Below are 24,058 nucleotides of genomic sequence, written 5' to 3'. Positions count from 1 at the left end.
ATTAATTGAAATAAAGTTAGCATATAAAATGCTAAATCTTCAGATAGTATCTGTATTACCCTGTTTTCACGCTGCTGATAAAGACATGCCTGAGACTGGAAAGAAAAAGAGGTTTAATTGGACTTAGAGTTCCACATGGCTGCGGAGGCCTCAGAATCATGGCAGGAGGTGAAAGGCACTTCTTACATGGTGACGGCAAGAGAAAATGACAGAGAAGCAAAAGTGGAAACCTCTGATAAACCCATCAGATCTTGTGAGACTTATTCACTATTACGAGACTAGCACAGAAAAGACTGGCCCCTATGATTCAGTTACCTCCCTCTGGGTTCCTCCCACAACATATGGGAATTCTGGGAGATACAATTCAAGTTGACACTTGGTGGGGACACAGCCAAACTATGTCAATATCAGAGTAATGTAAGTTCCTCAGAATGCTCCTTAATGCAAGATAATCTCTTGTTATAATTGCATATATCAGGCTAACATAATTAATGCTATGGAAGTCATATATAGCAATTCCTTCCAAGAATTTGGTTAATTTTTTGTTAAAGGTATATAATCCAGTACAAGGTATCTGATCTTCCAACATTTTCTGATATACATGAAAAGTATACTGTCTTTGAGTTTCCTTTAAGAGATTGAATAATAAGAATGCAGTTGTAGACCAAATCACATTATGTGTTTATTATCACACATAGTTCCTTGTTGGATTTTTTTTTTTTTTGAGACAGAGTTTTGCTCTTGTTGCCTAGGCTGGAGTGCAACCTCCCACTCCTGGGTTCAAGTGATTCCCCTGCCTCAGCTTCCCAAGTAGCTGGGATTAACAGGTATGCACCACCATGCCCAGCTAATTTTGTATCTTTAGTAGAGATGGTGATTTTCCATGTTGGTCAGACTGGTCTCCGACTCCTGACCTCAGGTGATCCTCCCACCTCAGCTTCCCAAAGTGTTGGGATTACAGGCATGAACCACTGCACCCAGCTTCCTTGTTGGATTCTTAATGTTGCGTCTTTGTAGGTACTATCTCTGTTTTCTGTAGTCACTTTTAGGATTTTCTTTTTCTATTTTCAGCAGTTTTACTATCCAGTGCCTAGGTATGGTTTTCTTTATTTTTCTTATTTGTCCCTAGGAGTTCTTGAATCTGTGACTTGTCTTCTATCAGGAAAATTCCAGGCAATTATCTCATCTCCTTTTTAATCTGTCCTGTTCTTTTTTTCTCTTCTCTGCTGTGACTCCAGTTACATGGATAATAGGGCATTTCACTATGTCTCATAAGTCTTCTATCCTTTTTCCCTCTCTGTGATTCATAGTGGATATTTTCTACTGACCTGTCTCTCATTTCACCAATCCTCTTTTCAGCTGTGGCTGCTCTACTACTAAATACATCTTCATTTTGGTTTATTACTTAGTTTTAACTTTTTTATTTCATTCATTTTATAGATTCTAGGTAGCTGCTGGATTTTTCATATTGTTTTCCATCTTTTAAAAAAAATAGCTATTTTAGGCCAGATGCAGTGGCTCACACCTGTAATCCCAGCACTTTGAGAGGCTGAGGCGGGAAGATTACTTGAGCCTGGCCAACATGATGAAACCCCGTCTCTACTAAAAATACAAAAATTAGCTGGGTGTGGTGGCATACGCCTGTATTCCCAGGTACTTGGGAGGCTGAGGCAGGTGAATTGCTTGAACCCAGGAGGCAGAGGTTGCAGTGAGACGAAATCATGCCACTGTACTGTGGCGTGGGTGACAGAGCAAGACTCTGTCTTAAAAAAAAAAAAAAAAAGCTATTTTATATTCTATCAGTTCCAATATCTGCATCTCTTGTAAATCCACTGCTTTTCTCATTTTTTTCCTCTTGGTTTTTGATCTTCTGGCATATTCTGTAATTTTTTATGGAATGCTGGAGATTGAAATATAAAATATATTGCAGATAATTTGAGGGTCTGAATGATATTTTTCCCCCAGAGAAGGTATATGATTCCCTACCAGCAACTTCTGTTTCTATCTTGTTGGATAGAACTATGTCATATGGCTATCTGTGGTCTCAAGGGAGGCCAGAAAATGTCAGTTTACTGGGCTCATAACTGCTCCATCAAAAAACAAAACACACACACACACACACACACACACACACACACAAATTTGTTTTGCTACAATCCAAATCTATAAAATGATTACAGATATAAGTAAAACTGAACTTTTGTGCAAAAAGAGACTAAAAAATGTTTCAAAATGTTCACAGATTTGAGTTTCTAAAACTGAAAAGCAGTTTTACATAAATTAAAACTGTTCATTTTTCTTTACTAAGAGCAACAAAGTAGTAGTAAAAACTTTGAAAATTAAATTAGTAATATAAACTCTTAAAATCTAGAGCAAAAAAGCAAAGAAAATCTGAAATTTCACCAACCAGAGGTAACTTCTATCAACATTTCAGTAGATGGTCTTACAATTTTATATATGTTAAGATTATAGTATGCACCCTATTTTGTGACTTAATTCTTTTGCTAAGTATCATATACACATTTCCATGTTAAAGTATATAATGAGTTAGTGTTTTACAGTTTAGAAATTATAATTTTCTTAATTTAACTCATAATGCCTTTTGACCTAGTATTCCACCGTAGCAGTATGTATTTTGTGTCTGCTTGTTCTGTCCTCACACTTTTCTTGCCCAGGTTAATATATAATTATGTTATTGTTGATTAATACCTAAGGAATGTTTTATTTACTGGTCAGTGGGAGTAATGAACATATTAGGTAGGCTCTGACTCAGTAATAATGATTCTTGGTAGAATCTCATTAAAATCCTTTGGACTTGATATAGTACTATGATTTTAGTTGTAAACAAAATGATTATTTTTCTACTCTATTTTAGTAGTTTTTATTATCTTAAAACTAGAATAGATCCTAGACATTTCCTGAGAGAGAGCTGTGTTAGCATAAGATTTCTGTCATAAAATGTATACATATTAAAATAGTAAAACTGCTTTGAGATGCAAATTTTTGTAGTTGGCTTGCCTCCCTTGCTAGCCAAGTAATACATACATAGCACACAACAGAAAATATGATTTCAAAATTCTAGTTGAGTAATATTACAAATTACAGAACATGGACCTTCAAGATCACTGTTGAATAGTAGAGATTATAAATATTAAATGCAGGAATAATGAAAAATCTAGTTTATAAATTATATATGATTTTATAAATATTTATTTGTGCCTACATTTTTAGTGGAAGATTTCCTTAATTTAGTGCCAGCTCCCCATAATTGCTATTAATTTTGCTACCACAGATGTGTTTGCTGCTTTAGACTTTAGCTTTCTTAGGCAGACTTTTGTTTTAAGATCCATCAGTATGTATTGCTCATCACTTACTGTTCATCTCACCCTAAGCTTTATAGCTGGTGGACCTCAGATTCATTCTTGTATAAGTCCCCTTAAAATAGTGAGGGTGTTCCAGGTTAGGTTTCTGTTAAAGAATGTCTGAAAGGGATTGTTCTAAAGAAGAAATGTGACTACCAGATTATGAACTTTCCTACCTCTAATGAAATCACTCACATCATCAGCCCCTAGACGTCACTCCCCAAAATCTCCACATGGCAATGTGGGAATTTGTCTTGTCAGCTGGGTGGAGGTAATCCAGTACTGATTCTTAACCAGTTTAGAATTGCTCATGATTAGTGCAGAATTGCTCATCACCAGTGGCAATGTAGAAATATCAATCTCTGGACTATATTGTTCCTAAGCCTTTGTTTCTTGAGAAGTTGATAGTTTGAATTCTTTTAAGCTTATACTACTTAATTTTTTTAAATTCATCTATTAATGTCTCTTAAAGAAAGTACTCCTTTATTTTTAGTGTCTCATCTTTCCATCAAGACTTTTGGCCATATGTTATCTTTTGTTTATTGTCTTCCCAACTAGATTGTACGCTGCTTGTAAGCAGTGACTTACATCTTTGACATCTGTGGATTCCTACCCACTCCCACAGTGCCTTCTGAAACATAGTAGACATTCCATAAATCTTTATTGTTTGATCAAAGTAAGTAGAGACAAACTGAGTTTTATTGGATAAAACTTAGTCTTTAGTTATTTTAGAATTGTATGATTTCTCTGTCTTTTAATGATACTGCTTCTGTCCTTAATGCTGGTTCATCTTTCCTGGAAAAAGCATCCTACATTTTATAATTTGGTTTTATCTCAGAATTTCCTTAAATTTAGGTATTATCTTTCTTTTTAGCCTGTGATAATTAGACACATAAATATTTTTTGAACTGGGCATAAAATTCTTAAATTTGAATACCATGTTTGACATAAGCATTTGTTTCGTATCTTTCAGAACTTTGATCTATGATTTTGGTTATTAGGCATTTGACAAACAGTGTAGCCAAAGCCATGTGCTAGTGGTCAGTGGATAGTTCATTATTATGACTGTTTTAAAAGGCATATACCTTTAATATTTTGTCAGTAAAATAGACTACTCAGTTTGTAATTTTTTTTTTGTCATTATAGGGTAAAGTTCACCTTGAATTAAAACTGAATGAACTGATAACGGAGAATGGAACTGTATGCCAGCAGCTTGTTGTACAGTAAGCATATTTCTTTTACCAGAATCAACTAGAAATAATTCTCTATTTTGTAGTCTTTTCATCTTAACTCCTTATTTTAACTTCAGACACTTTTTTCAGAAATGAAATTCTACTATGTCATTTCTTTTGTGAAGTTGATTTTCAATTTAATTTTCTCATATTTAGTCTCAGGTTATGGTGAGTCATTAATTTATTCAACTAACATTTATTGAATATGGGTTAAATGATATATATGGGCATTAAGGATAAGAATGTCTAACTCTCTGGCAGTGGAGAGTTGAAAAGGCTTCCCCGAGAAGATCCGCTAGAAATTGTCATACCACAGAGCAGAGCTTTAGAGACCTTGGAGCTAGAATAACCACCCAGAGAATACCACTATTGATTTACACCTACTTTGAATTCCTTTTTACCTCTTCTACCCTCAAGTCATTTTTTACCACCCAGACTCTAATCTCCTGACTGTTCTGGAAATCAAGCCCAATTCCCTACTCTTTTCCTCCCCTCCAAGCCTTTACTCTGTGTTATAAACAGACTGCCAGATATCCTTCACTTCTTATGGGTGTTTTCTCTGTTTTTGTATTAGTTGACATCTGAATATCCCATGAAGTACTGCGGTTCTGTCACAACCTTCTCAGTCAGAGGCTTTGTTTTTCTGTCATGTCCACATATCGTAAGGCCAGGGAGTACAGTAGCTATTACTCTCTTGTTGCTGCTCCAGACTATAACTTGTTGTAGTCAGTTGTGAACCCCAGCCCCTTTGAAATATTCTGTTTACTACTACATATAATATTGTGTTAATTTTTTCTGACCTCTTTGAAAGACTGCATATGTATGACTCTTTATCTGTTAATATATCAGTATGTATTTTCTAAGAATAATGATATTGTCTTAAATAACTCCAGTAGTTACCAAATTCAGGAAGTTTAACATTGTTACAATACCTTTTAAAAATCTCTAGTTGTCTTCTAATACTTTAATCTGCAGTTATTACATTCCACTTTTGTTAACTGTCCCAGTGATGTCTGTTAAGGCGTTTGTTTTGTTTTCTCTAAGAAAGGATCCGTTCCAAGATTGTTTTATGTTTAGTTGACATGTCTCTTTAATCTCCTTTACCATAATTTTCACTTTTCTTTGATTGTGTTAACATTTTAAAAGAATATAAGCCAGTTGTTTTTTTTTTTTTTTTTTAATATTTCTCAATTTGGGTTTACCTCCTAAAAACAGTTCAAGATCTGTTTACAACTTTTTCCCCACAGACCGACTCTGTAGACCACCTGAGAGAATATGGTGAAAGTGTCTGGATTAGGTTTTCCACTGCTCCCTCCCCTGCTTCAGTTTAATTATAATAGTCATTTGAAATACAGTTAGTTGGGTTGGTTTGGTTTGTTTGCATTCACTGTAAGGGTTTTTTTGGTGCCCTTTCCCCCAAATTTAAGTTTTTCCCCCTATCCTTGTAGGCTTAATTTTATTTTTGAATAGAATACTTGCATGATTACAAAAGGCATTACTCAGAGATGTAGTTCAGTTCCCTCTCCTCACACCCAGCTCCAGGTAACCGTGATCTGATTTCTTTCCCTATGGTTTTTGCGTTTTCCAATGTGTTATTTGAACAAAAGTAAATGATATGTCTCTTTTTGTGTCTCCTGTCTTTCACTTAGCAATAATGCTTTTGAGATTCACCTACATTGTATGTATATAATTTCCTTTTTGGTGTATTATTTTGTTTCTTGTCATAATTTGGTAGATACTGTTATCCTTATTTTGCAGATGACAAAACTGATACCCAGACTGGTTAAATAACCTAAGTTCACACAGGAAGTGGTGCAGCCTGAATTTGAACTCTGGCAGTTTGATTTTTTTCCCCCAACTTTTAAATTTGGAAAAAATTACAGATTTACAGAAAGTTGTAAGGATAGTACAGAGAGGTCCTATGTACCCTTCACTCTCTTCCCTCAGTGGGTACATCTTGTGTGACTATAGCATAATACCAAAACCAGGAAATTTCCATTGGCAGAATGTATGTATATAGTTATATATCATTTTTTCATGTGTGTAGATTTGTGTAACTTCCACCATCAAGATACAAAACTCTTCTGTCACCGTAAAGATACCCTTCATACTATAGCTTTATAATCATAACCACTCCTCTCTTCTAACCCTTGGCAACCTCTAATCTGTCTTTATAGTTTTGTCATTTCAAGAATGTTATATGAATGGAATCTTATTACGTGACCTTTTGAGATTGGGTTTTTTTTTTTTTTACTCAGATATATCTGAATGACTGTAGTTTTTTGTAGATGGAATATAGTTGAATCACTTTTTAAAAAAAATATTTTTGCCAATCTCTGTCTTTTCTTTGGTGAGTTTTTTCCATTTATTTTTAATGTAATTATTTATATATTAGGCTTAAATCTGCTGTTTTTTGTTTGTTTCCTGTTTTCTGTTTTCTTTTTCCTTTGAGTTACTTGAACACTTTTTAGAATTCCATTTTGATTTATTTAAATTGTGTTTTTAAAAAATCTGTGGTCTATCTCCTTGTATAGTTTTTTTAGTGGCTGCTCTAGGTATTACATTATACATGCAGACCTATCATAATGTATTAATGTCAACGTTTAAACAGAATAAAGTGTATATACTTTTACTTTCTTTTAAATACCTTTACCCTCCCATTTGTAATATATTTTATCTTAAATATTTCATCTACATATATTTAGAACCACATCAAACATTGTTATAATTTTTGCTTCAACCATCTAACACAATTGAAAAGAGTTAAGAGGAGAAGGAAAGTGTAAGTCTGTTGTCTTTACCCACATTTTTGCCCTTTCCATGTTGTTTTTTTCCCTTTCTGATGTTTCAAGATTCCTTCCGTGATCAGGTTTAGAGGGTTTTCTCTTAGCATTCTTTTGGAGAAAGTCTCTTGATGATACATTCTCTTGATTTTTCTGCATCTCAGAAGGTCTTGATTTCCTCTTTATTCATAAAAGATAATTATACTAGATACAGAATTCTGAGTGGACAGTTCTTTTCTTTCCACACTTGAAAAATGTACCACTTCTTTGTGTCCTTCATGGTTTCTGAGTGGCTGCTTTTCAGGTTGTTCCTTTGCCTTTAGATTTCTTTTCTTTCTTTCTTTCTTTCTTTCTTTCTTTTTTTTTTTTTTTTTTTTTGAGATGGAGTCTAGCTCTGTCACTGAGGGGCTGGAGTGCAGTGGGGTACAATCTCAGCTTACTACAACCTCTGCCTCCTGGGTTCAAGTGGTTATCATGCCTCAGCCTCCTAAGTAGCTGGAATTGCAGGCATGCACCACCCCGCCAGGGTATTTTTTATATTTTTAGTAGAGACAAGGTTTTGCCATATTGGCCAGTCTGTTCTCGAACTCCTGGCCTGAAATGATCCTCCTGCCTTGGCCTCCCAAAGTCCTGGGATTATAGGTATGAGCCACTGTGCCCAGCCTACCTTTAGATTACTATGTGTTTTACTTTGACTATGCTGTATCCTGGAATAGATTTCTTTTGGTTTATCTGGTTTGGGATTCGCTCAGCTTCTTGACTGTGTACACTTACATATTTTGCCAGATTTGGGGAGTTTTTCAGCCATTGTTTCTTCTATTCTTTATCACTTCTGCTATCTTGCTCTTCTCCTTTTGGAACTCCAGTGGCACAAATGTTAGGTCTTTTTCTTTTTTACAGTCTCACAGGTCCCCCTGAGGCTCTGTCCTTTGCTTTTGCTCACAGTCTGTTTTCCCTCTGTTGTTCAGATTGGGTGATTTCTATTGTTACTTCTTCAAGTTCACTGATTCGTTCCCCTCTACATGTCCATGTGTTCTCATCATTTAGCTTCCACTATAAATGAACAAATGCAGTATTTGGTTTGGTTTTCTGTTCCTGCAATAGTCTGCTAAGGATAATGGCCTCTAGCTGCACCTATGTTCCTGCAAAGGATATGATCTCATTCTTTTGTATGGTTGCATAGTATTCCATGGCATATATATACTGCATTTTCTTATCCAGTCTGCCATTGATGGTCATTTAAGTTGATTCCATGTCTTTGCTATTTTGAATAATGCAATGAGCAATTATAAGTATGTTAGAAAAAAACAATAAACAAGAAAATCTTGGCAAAATAAAGTCTCACCAAAGGAAAAAAGTTATAAAGAAGAATCAAATATAAATTTTAGAATAAAAAAATGAAAAACAAAAAACTCAGCAGATAGGCTAAACAGAAGAATGAAGAGGACAGAGGAACGAATCAGTGAACTTAAAGAAGTAACAATAGAAATAGACACTGGGACCTACCAGAGGGTGGACGGTAGGAGGAGGGAGAGGATCAGGAAAAATAACTAATGAGTACTAGGCTTAATACCCTAGCGATGAAATAATCTGTACAAGAAACCCTTGTGACACAAGTTTACCTATATAACAGACCTGCACATATACCCCTGAACTTAAAAGTAAAAAAAAAAAAAAAAAAAAAATTGCTTAATGAATTATTTTTGTGATGGCTACTTTAAGATCCATGTCACATAATCACAACAATTATGTCAACATGGTGTTTGTGTCTTGTATTAGTCCATTCTTACATTGCTATAAAGAAATACCTGAGACTAGGGAACTTGTAAAGAAAAGAGGTTTAATATGCTCATGGTTCTGCAGGCTGTACAGGAAGCATGGCAGCATCTGCTTCTGGGGAGGCCTCAGGAAGCTTCCAGTCATAGCAAAGGCAAAGGGGGAACAGGCGCCCTACGTGGCAGGAGCAGGAACAGGAGAGAGTGGGGAAGTGCTACACACTTTTAAACAACCAGATCTCATGAGAACTCACTCACTGTCAGGAGGACAGTACAAGCGGTATGGTGCTAAACGATTCATGAGAAACCCACTCCTGTGATAAATTACCTCCCACCAGGCCCTTCCTCCAACATTGAGTATTACAGTTTGACATGAGATTGGTACAGAGACGTATATTCAAACTATATAACATCTGTTGGTTATCTTTTCTCATTTAGATTGGGGTTTTTCTGGTTCTTGGTATTAGGATTTTTTAATTATATCCTGGACATTTTGGGTATTTTGTTATGAGACTCTGGATCTTATTTAAATCTTCTGTTGCAACCACCCTCCTCTTACTTGTGCTGCTGGGAGAAGGGGAATGCATGTTCATTTGTTGTCAGGTGTGGGTAGAAGTTTATGTCCCTGACTCAGCCTCTGTTGACACTCCAGGGAAAACAGTGAAAAGGGTTCCTTTTCACTCACTGCTGATTGGGAGTTTAGTGTCCGAGCTGATCTACTCTAGCTGGGATGGGGAGGGGCGCCTCATTACTGCCTCCTAAGTGACCTCCACTGAATCGTGGTTGGGAAGGGTTAGTCACCCCTGGAAAGTGGTAAAATTCTTGGCAGTAGGACTGCCTCGTTGTTGCTGGGGGTCGGAGGGTGGTAGAAACTCAGCCTCCCCAGCCTCCCCTTGGCCTTTTTTGATGGGGGTGGGGGTGGAGCCATAGATTTATTCATGATGGTTTTTTTGGAGTAGGTGGATACTGTTGAAAAAAGGTTTCTGTTTTGCTAGGCTGCCTATTTTCTGGTTCTTTTGTTAAATAGAACTGGCTTTTCTTAGGGCATTCTTTGTCTTTGCTCACTGGTGATTCCAGGTTGTTGACTTTACTAACATCAGTCTGCAATATGTAAAGTACAAAAGAAAGCCCAGGCAATTCCCTGCCATGTTTTTTCTCGGATCCCTAGGTCTTGAATTGGTTCACTGCCCTCTATTCACCTTTGGGTTTTCCTGCGTTTATTTTCTATATAATGTCCAGGGCTTTTAGCTGTTATTTACTCAAAGGAATAAGGAGGCATGCATCTATTTCATCTTGTCCTAAAACTGGAAACCAATCTTTTCATTTATGTGTAGTATTTTATAGTATAGAATTTGTTCATCCATTTATTAGTTGATAGATACTGGAATTGTTTTCAGTTTGGGGCATTATAAAGAAAGTAACTGTAAATGTTCATGAACAGGTCTTTATATAAACACATGCTGGGCTATATATTCTTCTTTCTCTTAAAAGCATTAATTTTTGTGGGTACATAGAAGATGTATATATTTACGAGATATGTGAGATATTTTAATACAGGCAAACAGTGCATAATAATCACATCAGGATAAACATTGAATCACCTCAAGTATTTATCCTTTCTCTGTGTTAACAATCCAGTTATACTCTTTTAGTTACTTTTTATTTTATTTTATTCTATTTTTTTGAGACAGAGTCTCGCTCTGTCACCCAGGCTGGAGTGCACTGGCACAATCTCGGCTCACTGCAACCTCCGCCTCCCAGATTCAGGTGATTCTCCTGCCTCAGCCTCCCGAGTAGCTGGGATTACAGGTGCCTGCCATCACGCCCAGCTGATTTTTGTATTTTTAGTAGAGGCAGTATTCACAGGTTGGCCAGGCTGGTCTTGAACTCCTGACCTCAGATGATCCACCCACCTCGGCCTCCCAAAGTGCTGGGATTACAGGCATGAGCCACCATGCCCGGCCTTCTTTCAGTTATGTTTAAATGTGTAATAAAGTATTGTTGACTGTAGTCACCTTCTTATGCTTGTCAAATATGAGATCTAATCCATTCTATCTAACTATATTTCTGTACCCCCACTAACCATCCCAGCATCTGGAAAACATTATTCTACTCTCTTGTATCATGAGTTCAGTTGTTTGAATTTTTAACTCCCACAGGGAGACCATACAAAGTTTGTTTTTCTGTGCCTGGCTTATTTCACTTTACGTAATGATCTCCGGTTCCATCCATATTATTGCAAATGACAGGATTCTTTCGTATGACTGAAGAGTACTCCATTGTGTACGTATGCTACATTTTCTTTATCAATTTGTCTGTTGATGGACACTTAGATTGCTTCCAAATCTTGACTATTGTGAATAGTGCTGCAGTAAACATGAGCGTGCAGATATCTCTTCAGTATACTGATTCCCTTTCTTTTGAGTATATATCTAGCAGTGGGATTGTTGGATCATATGGTAGCTCTATTTTTAGTTTTTTGAGGAACCTCTAAACTGGTCTCCATAGTGGTTTTATTAATTTACGTTCCCACTAACAGTGTACAGGGTTCCTTTTTCTCCATATCCTCACCAATATTTGTTATGTATGTCTTTTGGATAAAAGCCATTTTAACTGGAGAAAAATTGTAATTTTATTGTAGTTTTGATTTACATTTCTCTGATGATCAGTGATGTTGAGCACCTTTTCATAAACTTGTTTGCCATTTGTATGTCTTCTTTTAAGAAATATCTATTTAGATCTTTTGCTGATTTTTTTAACCAGATTACTAGATTTTTTTTCCTGTGGAGTTTTTTGAGCTCCTTAACATATTCTGATTATTAATGCCTTGTCAGGTGGATAGTTAGCAAATATTTTCTCCCATTCTGTGGGTTGTTTCTTTACTTTGTTGATTGTTTCCTTTGTTGTGCAGAAGCTTTTTAACTTGGTGTGATCCTATTTGTCTGTTTTTGCTTTGGCTGCCTGTGCTTATGTGCTTGCAGCAACCATTATGCAAGAAATCTTTGTGTAGTCCAATATCCTGGAGAGTTTCCCAGTGTTTTCCTGTAGTAATTTAATAGTTTGTGGTCTTAGATTTAAGTCTTTAATCCATTTTTATTTGATTTTTTTTATATGGTAAAAGATATGAGTCTAGTTTTATTCTTCTGCATATGGATATCTGTTTTTCCCAGCATCATTTATTGAAGAAACTGTCCTTTTCCCAATGTATGTTCTTGGCACCTTTATTAAAAATGAGTTCACTGTAGATGTATGGATTTGTTTCTAGGTTGTCTATAATGTTCCAGTGGTCTATGTGTCTTTTTTTTATGCTGGTATAAAACATATTGTTTTGGTTACTATAGCTCTGTAGTATACTTTGAAATTGGATAATGTGATTCCTCCAGTTTTGTTATTTTCGCTCAGGATAGCTTTGGTTATTCTGGGTCTTTTGTGGTTTCATATGAATTTGGGGATTTTTTTTCTATTTCTGTGAAGAATGTCATTGGTATTTTGATAGGGATTACATTCAATCTGTAGATTGCTTTAGGTAGTGTGGACATTTTAATAACGTTGCTTCTTCCAGTCCATGAACTTGGAATACCGTATATCTTTCCATTTTTGGGTGTTCTCTTCAATTTCCTGCATCTGTGTTTTACAGTTTTCATTGTCAATAACTTTCACTTCTTTGGTTAATTCTTAGCTGTTTTGTTTTGTTTGTAACCATTGCGTAAGCAGTATTACTTTCTTGATTTCTTTTTCAAATTGTTCACTGTGGGCATATATAAATTCTACTGATTTTTGTTGTGTTAATTTTGTATCCTGCAACCTTACTAAAGTTGTTTATCAGTTCTAATGGTTTTTTAGTGGAGTCTTTAGGTTTTTCCAAATATAAGATTATATCATCTGCGAATAAGGATAATTTTACTTCTTTCTCTCCAGTTTGGATGCCCTTATTTCTATCTCTTGTCTGATTACTCTAACTAGGACTTGAGTAACAATGGTGAAAGTAGGCATCTTTGTCATGTTCCAGATCTTAGAGAAAAGACTTTCAGTATTTCGCCATTCAGTATGATACTAGCTCTGGATCTGTAGTATATGGCTTTTATTGTGTTGAGGTATGATCTTTCTGTACCTATTTTTTGAGTTTTTTTTTTTTATGGAGGACTGTTGAATTTTATCATTTTTTAGCATCAGTTGAGATGATCACATGGTTTTTGTTCTTCATTCTGTTGATATGATGTGTCCCATTGATTAATTTGCATATGTTGAACCATCCTTGCATCCCTGAGACAAATCCCACTTGGTCATGATGAATGATCTTCTTAATGTGTTGTTGAATTGGATTTGCTAATATTTTGAGGATTTTTGTATCAGTGTTCATCAGGGATATTGGCCCGTAGTTTTCTTTTTTTGGTATGTCTTTCTCTGATTTGGTATCAGGGTAATACTGACCTCATAGGATGAATTTGGAAGTATTACCTCCTCCTCTACTTTTCACACTAGCTGAGTAAATTGGTATTAGTTCTTCTTGAAATGTTTGGTAGAATTCAGCATTGAAGCCATCAGCTTTTCTTTGCTGGAAAACTTCTTATTGTGGCTTCAATCTCATTACTAGTTATTGGTCTGTTCAGGTTTTTAATTTTTTCGTGATTTAATCTTAACAGGTTATGTGTGTCTAGGAATTTATCCATTTCTTCTAGGGTTTTCCCATTTCTTCTTTTAAAGAGTTTCTCGCTGGGCGTGGTGGCTCAAGCCTGTAATCCCAGCACTTTGGGAGGCCGAGGCGGGTGGATCACGAGGTCGAGAGATCAAGACCATCCTGGTCAACATGGTGAAACCCCGACTCTACTAAAACTACAAAAAAAAAAAAATTAGCTGGGCATGGTGGCGCGTGCCTGTAGTCCCAGCTACTCAGGAGGCTGAGGCAGGAGAATTGCCTGAACCCAGGAGGCGGAGGTTGCGGTGAGCCGAGATCGCGCCATTGCACTCCAGCCTGGGTAACAAGAGCGAAACTCCGTCTCAAACATTACGTTTAAAAAAAAAAAAGAGTTTCTCAAGCCTTTGCGGTCTATACTCACTGTCTTGTAGCAGCAAAGTTCCAGTGGTAACTTTATGGGGTTTATTGTTGATTTCTTACCCTTAACAGATATTCTGAAGTTCATGATATTGTTTTTTAGTAATGCTAGAGGCAGGTTTCACATATGGCTTCCTTTATGCTTCTTACTGGACTTTGGCTTTGGGGGAGTAATGTACGGAAAGATTCATATCCTAGTAGTCACTGTTGTCTTCCAGACCTAGAAAGTCCCCACCGCAACATTTTTTTGAATGTTAGTGAGACCCCCATCCGTTGATCTTCACTGTGTTCCTGTTTTCACTTCTTTCTACGTCTTTTTCCATGATGTATCACTGTAGTCATTTTTTTGCAGGTTCTGTAAACTCCCTTGTTGTTTGCATCATTCTTATTTGTCTGGAAAGACTCTACCATGATTGAACATGACTTCTTCCTCTGTGTTCAGTCTGCATGTGAATATTGCGGGAGAAAATCACATAGGCTGATTTCATTTTAAATTCATCATCACAGGCCTCACATGGGCACTTATATCTGCCCCGGAACTTACTGTGCTTCTGTAATACAGCTATAAGATGCACTGTCACCACAGCCTGGAAATTGATTACATCTTCCTGAATCCAAATCTGCAAACCTAATTTGCATCCATAATTTTGTCCTTATAGAAGAGGAGGTACTCCTTTTCTTGACATTGAATTCTTCTGAGCTCTGGATTCTATTTATTTCCTCTACATAAGAGCTTTGCTCCCTCAGTTATGCCTTCTTTTTCTTGTTTTGTCAGCTTAACTTCTCCCCTAGATGGTTCTCACCACACATAAATATGTTCAAGTATCTCTCATCCTAAAAGGCATGCCTCCCCAGTCCTTATTTCTGCCTACCCAAACCCCGGTCTTTTTATCATTCCCATCTCTCTGCTCTCCTTTGAAGGCAAACTTCTCAAGGGAAAAATAATGGTAGGAGTGTGCATGAGTGTGTGTGTGTGTGTGTATGTGTGTGCGTGTGTGTGTGTATGTCTGTGCAATTCTCCAATCAGCACTCTTTCTGTGATGTGGAAAATGCTTTGTATCTTCACTGTTCAGTAGCCACTAGCCATGTGTGGATAATGAAAACTTGAAATACAGCTAATATAAAGAGCTGAAGTTTTAATTTTGTATTACATATCAATAACCACATGTGGCTAATGATTACAGCATTAGTACAACTTCAGTAAAAGAACCTGGACTCCTTTTTAGCAGTAGCTTATTTTAGGATTTGGGCAGGAAAAATACGAGCCTGGAGTATCGTGTGGGCTCAAGTAAGAAAGTGCTCAAAAATAGTGGGGATATGTAAAAAGGACATTGAAGCCAACATAAAGGGACTTCAAATGACCAAATCTGGAAAAATTTGAGTTTCAGAATAAATAATAATAGTGGGTTAAAACTTATAGAATAAATATTCACATGCCAATACTGATACAAACAAACAATACTTGGTAGGGAGAAAGGACTGCTTTTTCCTAAAGTAGAATTCTAATTAATGAATGTAGGAGGAATGATGGAAATGAAAATCAGCATTGGCAAAATCACTATAATAAGTAGGTGAGAGCACAATTCAACAAATCATCTGTGGATGCTAAGTAAGTGAGCATAAGTATGATGACAAACAGCATTTTTACATAGTCTCAGAGAATCTTCCCACAAGATATCTGATATATGCCAACTTAATTGAGTGATCAAAGTTAATATCAACAGTAATGAGACATCCAGTACCTCCCGATAGGATGCATTGAGGAGGACACTAAGATACATAACCTCAACCTAATCATGAGTAAACATCATACAAACTCAGATTAAGGAGTACACTGCAAAATAACTGGCCAGTACTGGCAAGATCATGGAGCAAAGAAGGAAAACTTAATGAAATGTCTCAGGATGGAGAGGAATAAGAAGACATGACAACTGAATGCAGTATGGGACCCCATATTGTGTCCTAGATCAAAAAAGGTCATTGATGAAATTTAAGTAAGGGCTACAGATTTCAGTAATTCTGCTATGGTAATACAAAACGTTAACATTGGTTGATGAGTATACCAAAACTCTATTTTAACAGCTTTTTTTAAATACCTGAAATTATTTCAAAATAGCAGGATTTTTTTTAGTTGCCTATACCTTGTGCATTCAACCCAGGTCTGTTTTCTGAGTTTCAAATTAATATGTCTATTTTAATGTATCCCATTGCAAACTTAACGCATTTAAAATTGAAGTATTGATTCTCATTTGATTGTCATGTCTATCCAACTTCTCCCCCAAAGTCTTAGCAAATGTTTAATTCCACTCAGTGTGTTTTTCATTTCTAGACTTTTCCATTTTTATTGTCTTCTATGTCAGTATGGAACATACGGACTTTTAAATGTCTTTGACTACTAATTCTATCTTTTTGGTAATTTCTGATTCTGCTTCTATTGACTTTTCATTATAGATCATAATTTCTTGGTTCCTTGCATTCCTGGTTATTTTTTGTTGCATGCCAGACATTGTGAAGTCGCTGGATATTTTCATATTTCTATGAATATACTTGAGCTTTGTTCAGGAATTGGTTAAGTTACTTACAGTTTGATCCTTTTGTGGTTTGCTTTTAACTTTTGTTAAACAGACAAGCACAGCCTTTACTGGAGGACTTGTATTTTCCTACTATTAAGGCAATACCCATGAATTACCAGGATTTCTACTGTGGCTAATGGTACCTCTTGCTAGCCATATGTGGGCTTTCGGAACTATTCCCTCTATTCTTTTCAAATGGTTCTTTCCCTAGCCTCAGATAATTTCCACACACACACACAAATACGTACATACGTACATACGTACGTATCAGCACTCAGCTGAAAACTTGGTGGGGATTCTTGTAGCTCTCTGGAGGTTTTTCTTTCTCTGTGTAACTTTCTTCCCTTCAGTACTCTGCCCTGGGAACTCTAGTCACTTTGACCTCCCCCTCCTGACAGCTTTGTCACCTCTTCTCAGAGACAACATTTAGCTGTATGCTGGGGCAGTTTGGAGGGCTCACCTGTCCTTCGCTGCTGATTTTGTCCAACTTTTTAGTCATTTTGGGTGGAGAGTAAATCTAGTTCCTGTTACTCCATCTTACCTGGATGTAGATTTTCTTTTAGTTTTAAAATTTTCTTTTAGTTTTAAAAAAAATCTAAGGAAAATAATCAGATCAGTCTTATTATAAACTATAATATTTATTTACCTTTGTAATTTTTAGATACTGTATTAATGTAAGTGCTTTATATGTCACATATAAATAAAATATTAAATTCTGTATATTGAAGTTATTTTCAACATTTGTTTTCTGCCCATCCATGATTTATGATATGAAATTGCTTGACTTACAGATTAGAAGAACAGTGCTATCCTAGGTAATTAGAAAAATAATATTTCCAAATATAGTGATGAATAACCTATATTTATTAATATTACTTAAGTTTGGCAGAAAACCCAATTTTTAACTGTTTTATACTTAAAAATTAAGAGTGCTGATGATTTCTGTAGGGTGATACTTTTGGTTTATGGGCATCTTTGTTTTGGTTTGTGGGTATTCTAATCCTTTCATAAATTTTTGTATACTTATAGGTCAGTACTGCATTTTTTTGTTTTTTTAATACCTCATAAAATAGAAAATTGGATTTCTTAAGGCTTCTCATAATTGGTGTTTATATGAGACAAATATGGTATTACAAGGAGAGTAATACTGTATTTGGGGGCACAGTGGAAATGTAGAAGGGCACTGGACTTTAGTAACGGAATGAAAAGGTAGAAGTTGAGTCTTAGCCAGCTTCTTACAAGTTGTACTACTCTTTGAGCCTTACATTGTAACTTTGTCACATAACCTCCTTGATCCTTACTTCTTTTAAATGACATTAATACTCTTCTCAAAGGCAGTTGTGAGAATTAGGTGCATTTTGTGAAAGTGCATAGTAAACTGCAAATCCTTTATAAAAACCAGATAACATTTTGAGGTTTAGCCTGAGAAATGTAAGTTTTAAACAGTATTATACAGTGGGAACATCTGACTGTATCTGAACCCAATATTAAAAACCAGAATTATTATCTTGGCTTCTGTTTTCTTTGGTTAGTTTCAAAAATTTTTGAATTTATTTTTTCATGCCCAGCTTAGTAGAAGTGAGTCATATTATCATTTCTCTCTTTACTCGGCAGTATACCAATAGCACTTCACCCACATATGTGACCTGTGGGTTGTGGAGAGAAATAAGGATGTTACTCAACAGCTTGCATCTTTCAACAAAAAATACTTTTCAACAACACTCATGAGTTTCTCTTAGTCATTAGACAATGCAGACCCTTAAACATTAAGCTAGACTCATAAACTCAGTAATATTTAGTGAGAAAATTGGAGGAGTAAATTGTTAAAGTTAAATTCTGTGTTCTCTGTAAATACCAACAACTGTGAGCCATGGAGTACAATAGATGACCTTGGTTTTTATGGTCTAAAACATTTTCTACAGAATGGTGCAGAAGCTGTTACTGGAATTGGAATAAAAGGCTACAGAATTGTGTGACGCTTGCTGTATATTTATGAATCAGATTTTTTTAAGTGGAAGCCACAGTTGTTTCCTTGTTTGTCATTCATGCTTTAGCAGAGGATATGATGCCATAGAGCTGGCTTGGTTTGTAGCTTCTCATTTAGGGTTTGCACCGCTTTCTTTTCCTTTTTAGAGGCCACAGCAGTTTTGATATCTTGTCAAACCACAAAATGTACCTTGTTGGGTATTTAGCAGAGGAAATGTGTTGACTGTTACACATCCCTTATCTACAATGCTTGAGACTAGAAATGTTTTGAAGTTCTTATTCTTTTTCTTTTTTGCTGGTCTAGATTTTGAAATATTTGATTTTGCATTATGTATATTTGCCCATTAAGCATCCCAAATCCCAAAACCCCAAATTTGAAATGCTCCAATGAGCATATTCTTTGAGCATCATGTTGGTACTCAGAAAGTTTTGAATTTTGGAGGAGTTTGGATTTTTGAATTTGGAATGCTCAGCATGTATTTGATAGTTTCAGTAATGATTGTGACATTCCTGTTTAGTTCAATTTTGAAAATATAGCATAAATTTTAAAATGCATACCTACATATGTATGGGGTAGCTAATGTGTAGCCATGCAACTGCAGACACGTGGAAAACAATCCTTAACCCTTTGAATTTATTAGTTTGTGTTTAAAGATAATGTTTTATCTTGTTTAACTAGAATCTAATATGTTAAATCTCTTTTATTCTACTTTAGCATCAAGGCATGCCATGGGTTGCCTCTCATAAATGGCCAAAGCTGTGACCCTTATGCAACAGTTTCTCTAGTGGGCCCTTCTAGGTAATGTTTATTGAATTATTATTAGGTTTTCAAGTTTTAAAGTTTGATTTAAAATTTTTAAAAGTAAAGTTCTATGAGCAATTGATAGCTTTTTATAACACAAAGAAATAAATGCTTTGAAAGAAAATTTTTAGTAAGTTCTGTTATACACTTATCAATAACAAAGGCTTCTTTTTACAGACAAAAATTGGCACTGTTTCAAATCTGCCATACTCTTAGGTTATAGGGAACAACCTTAGTTTTATACTATTACAGTATAGTATTTTAAAACATAAACTTGGCTTCATGCGTCAGCATTCCCACTTTTAAGTATCCTGAATTTTATGATGTAAAATCCCATTTTAATGAATGCCAGTTCAGATTAACAAGACAGTTTCTATATTTTTATCTGGAAGGCAGCTCCAGCTTGCCTTTTCTACTCATGAGATCTGTCCTCTACAGAGAGAATTCCAACTGTAGAAAAACTGCTGAAGTGCTAGAGCATGACAAAGTATACCATATCATTGATTTAAATGATTTATGATCATTTGTGAAAAAACCTATAGCATTTTGTAATATTGTGTGTTATATGACTTCATTATGGTTTCTTTAAGGAACAGACAAACCTGAAATATGTCTACAATTTGAAGGTTTAGAATCAGGAAACAAGAGGCACAGTATTCTCCCTATACACACATACATGCATACATACACACCCTTTTCCCCGTCTCCAGAATCTCTAGTTATTCTTAATTTGTACTAAATCACTACTAAATCACTTCAAAAAATGTATTTATGTATGTATGTATGTAAAGTACCTAGTACCATGCCTGGTATTTATCAGGTGTTCAAACAATGGTATCCTGTTTAGCAGATATTCAATCTTATGACATTAAATGCTACTAAAGAGATTTATTTTTGCATGTTAAACATGTTCAATCTAGTAGAGCTATTTTTTGTTTTTTTAATAATCTGTACCTGACAAATTCTTTAGTTTGTTTGGTAACGTACAGTTAGAAACAGTTTGGCATATGAATTTATGTTTTAAAAAGTTATTGTTGGTTTTGCTATCGTACTGTAGTTGTGTAACATGCTAACACTGAGGGTGGCTGGGTAAAGACACAAGATTTCCCTGTACATTTTTTGTGACCTCTGAATCTATAATTAAATTAAAATTAAAAGGTTTTTTAAAAAGTCTGTATGATACCTGAAGCCCAAGAAGTAAGCTAAGAATGTTTTTCAAGTTCCTCGGGTATTTTTCAAAATAGATGAAGGTACTCTAAATCTTATTGTTTTCCTTCTATTTATTCTGAGTTGCTTACAGAATAGAATATGTTTTTAAAACTCCTCCAAAAGATTGGCAATCTAGTATGTGTAAGATGCATAAAGCTTATATATCCTTTGATTTGAGTTTGTAAGGACACTTAATTTTTTCCAAGTAATATTTAAAACTGAATCTTCCTGAGTCACTTTAACTTTTAAATGGAGGTCAGACTCCCTGGTTGGAAATAGCATGTTTTATAATTGTGTACTGTTAAGTTCTACAAGGTAAAACTCTACCACATTGGAACAGGAATGACCAAAAGAAGACAAAAGTAAAGAAGAAAACAAGCAATCCACAGTTTAATGAAATCTTTTATTTTGAGGTAATTTTTTGTTTTATGTAAATATTAACATTAAATATGTAATATTTAATGCTAGTTGATTTCTTTTTTCAAACTCTCGTCATAGTAATCATTTTCTCAATTAACACAGATAAGCATTTCTCTCCTGAAAGCAGTAGAACCATGGTGTGATGCAGTGGAGGCCCAATATATAAAATGAATAAAGGCAAAGCTCTAATTTCGGACAGGAAGGGTCAGGGCCATACCCACTCCCCAGTCATCCTCACTATCATGTTCTCCTTTGCACTCTCCCTTACCCTATCCAGTCCCCTCCCTGACACATAGTGGCCACAGGACTCTTCTGCAGGGTACCCTTTGAAAATCACTGGTGATGTAAGTATAATTATTACTCAATAAATCTCAGTTCCAGCCCAGTTGACACTGAAAGAGTCACTAAAAGTGACTCAAGTTTCTTATCTTTAAAAGAATAATTGGAAGGGAAAACAGCAGCACTACCTAACTCATAGCGTTTTTGTAAGACCCAAAGCACGTGAGAATCCTTTGAGACTATAAAATACTAGATGAGTAGAGCCTTATTATTACTTTTTTTTTTTTTTAACCTAATTCATTCTATGGACACCTGCTTATCTTCATAGAGAGCTTTAGCTGCTTTGAAGTTGTCCTGTGTACAGTGCTTTGGAGTGCTTTTCTTTGGAGAATTTGTTAAATCCTTATTCATATTATTTGCAAACTATAGGAAAAAAATGAAAGTCTCTAAAAGATCATATTCTAATAAAGCGTGTTGCAGTTTATATCAATGTGTAGGAAAGGTTTGAAAAAAGGAGTTACGTTTTGTGCTTTTTCTTCTGTGTGTGTATTTTCCTTGGTGTTTCAAAGTGAAGAGAGTGAGGGTACCTCTAGTCATGCCTGATTACTGTACTTTATTAAAGGAACACAGACTGAAGAAAATGCCAACAGTGAAGTAGGAAGAATTGTGGAGGTGGAAGCAAGGGAAAAAAATAAAAAAAAAAATAGCAATATGAGACTTTTCCATTTCCTGACTAAAGACTTGGTGCAGTTGTTCTACATTTATTAATAGTGGTTGCATGTAACCTGGAGATAAGAAGGCAGCAACATAAAGGGCTGCTGACTAAAGGCACTCACACTCCACATTAGCCCATATATTTTAAACCTCAGCTGGATGGAATCTACTCTGTTTCATGGATCCTTACAGTCAGCTGATGGCCCTTTGAAAGTAAAAGGCCTGACCTGCCTCCTGTAGCAGGAGTACTTGTTAGGCCTTGCAGCATTGGTTATAAAAAATAGATAAATTTCTATTTTGTTTTGTTGGTTATAAAAATAGATAAATTTCCATCTCCTTTATCTAAAGCAAGGAACACAAAGCAGACACATGTATGCATATACACAACAGTAAAATGGAGTAGATATTGGGGAGGTCAGATGTACTCTGCTCCATTAAAGGCTTGAAGAAAGATTGGATTTTCTAAGTTTGAGGAAAGACTATTAGAGATGGTGAACATTTTGAGCAGAGGCACAGAGACAGAAAAGCAGAAAATTATGTCCAGAGTACAGTGAGTACTGATTTTATTGGGCTTGTGTAAGGAAATAATGGAAACTAAGATTAGAAAGGTAGAGCAGGACCAGCTGATAAAAGGCCTTGAGTGCCTAGCTGTGGTGCCAAAGTGAATGATTTTGAGCCTAGAAGTTATGAGAAAGAACAAAGATGGGGAGACTGTTGTACTTTAGGTGTAAGAAAAAAGAGAAGGGGGATAGGGTGTTTTTCAAAAGAGCGCTATGGAAATAGAGAGGAAGGGGCAGATGAAAAAGATAGTGCAAAGGGCAAGATAACAAATTGATTATAGAAAAAAGAGGAAGGAGTTGAATGCTGCCCCCAAGGTCCTAAATCTGGAAAAATAGAAAAGTTAAGAGGGAACAAAAATAAAAGTGGTTTAGTTTGGGACATAATTAGCTTGAGGGCTGACGTTTTAAATCCTCCAGTAGGGAGTTCATGACTGAAACTTCAGATGAGTGATAGTTACTGACCAACACTCACGGTTTGTTTATAAACGAGTCAAGAAAGCTGAGAGAAGAGAGATACACAATAAAGGAGAAAAGTGAAGAAACTAATTTCTGCTACTTAAGTATTCAACTTTGAGCATGTCATTTAATTTCTGTACTTCAGCTTCCTCAGTTTGAAGATGAGGATAGTAAGTCTAGCCCTGCCTGCCTCTGTGCAGCGTTCTGATGAACAAAGGAGATAATGGATGTGAAAGCACTTTGTAGACTGTACAGCACTATGCAGCTCCAAGTTGTTTTTAGAGCAAAATAAAACATAAAATTTGAAGAATAGTGTATTTGTAGATTCTGAGAAAGAAACAAAGAGAGCAGCAGAGGTTGCCAAGCTAGTGCTCAGGTAAACTCTAAAGTGTGTTTCTTGGAAAAGAGGTACAGTTGTATGATCACTAAATTAAATGGAAGATCAAGGGAGGTAAGAACTAAGAATTTATCATCAGATTTGATAATGGAGAGAGCGATTTTAGGAGGGTGATCTGTGAGGAAGCCAAGATTATAAGGAGTTACTATAGTGGTGGGTGGTGAGGAAGTACAAGCTGTAAGGGTGGATTACGGTTTTCAGATGTTTGTCTGAGAAAGGAAAGAGATAGGAAGACCATAATTTAAGGGGAGAATTTTTCTTAGACTTGAGTGAGATGAACAAGCTGGTATAGAAAGCTGTAATTAAAATAGATCAAATAATGCTTACTGAATGCTTATTGCATACTCTGTGTGGGTGTCTAGTCTTAGAGGAAAATCATCTCATTCTCTTGTTGAGAAGAGGATGAGAAAAACTCATCAAGCAGAGAACCCTGTGTGGGAGTAGACAAGTTCAGGTG

The 24,058-nt window shown here is 35.7% G+C and overlaps 1 protein-coding gene and 1 long non-coding RNA gene across 7 annotated transcripts in view; one reads left to right on the top strand and one right to left on the bottom strand.

The window, feature by feature from the left end:
* Positions 1–24,058, top strand: part of RASA2 (RAS p21 protein activator 2) — a 119,560-nt gene that overhangs the window by 46,229 nt on the left and 49,273 nt on the right. For all 6 annotated transcript variants that reach the window (XM_032258832.1, XM_032258871.1, XM_032258868.1 and 3 more), the window contains exons 5-7: positions 4,509–4,585; positions 19,480–19,563; positions 21,116–21,188. In XM_032258832.1, the coding sequence (XP_032114723.1) occupies positions 4,509–4,585; positions 19,480–19,563; positions 21,116–21,188 (234 nt within the window). The remainder of the gene's footprint in view (positions 1–4,508; positions 4,586–19,479; positions 19,564–21,115; positions 21,189–24,058) is intronic.
* LOC116536980 lies at positions 1,994–16,728 on the bottom strand. Its single transcript, XR_004262909.1, has 3 exons — positions 16,645–16,728; positions 15,686–15,694; positions 1,994–2,005 (listed from the first exon to the last, which is right to left on the bottom strand). It is a non-coding gene; the product is annotated as an uncharacterized LOC116536980 (long non-coding RNA).

The sequence above is a fragment of the Sapajus apella genome, unplaced genomic scaffold (genome assembly GCF_009761245.1).
Source record: "Sapajus apella isolate SASKATOON/1434 unplaced genomic scaffold, GSC_monkey_1.0 scaffold4, whole genome shotgun sequence".
NCBI lineage: Eukaryota > Metazoa > Chordata > Mammalia > Primates > Cebidae > Sapajus > Sapajus apella.
This window is presented reverse-complemented; position numbering and strand designations above follow the sequence as displayed.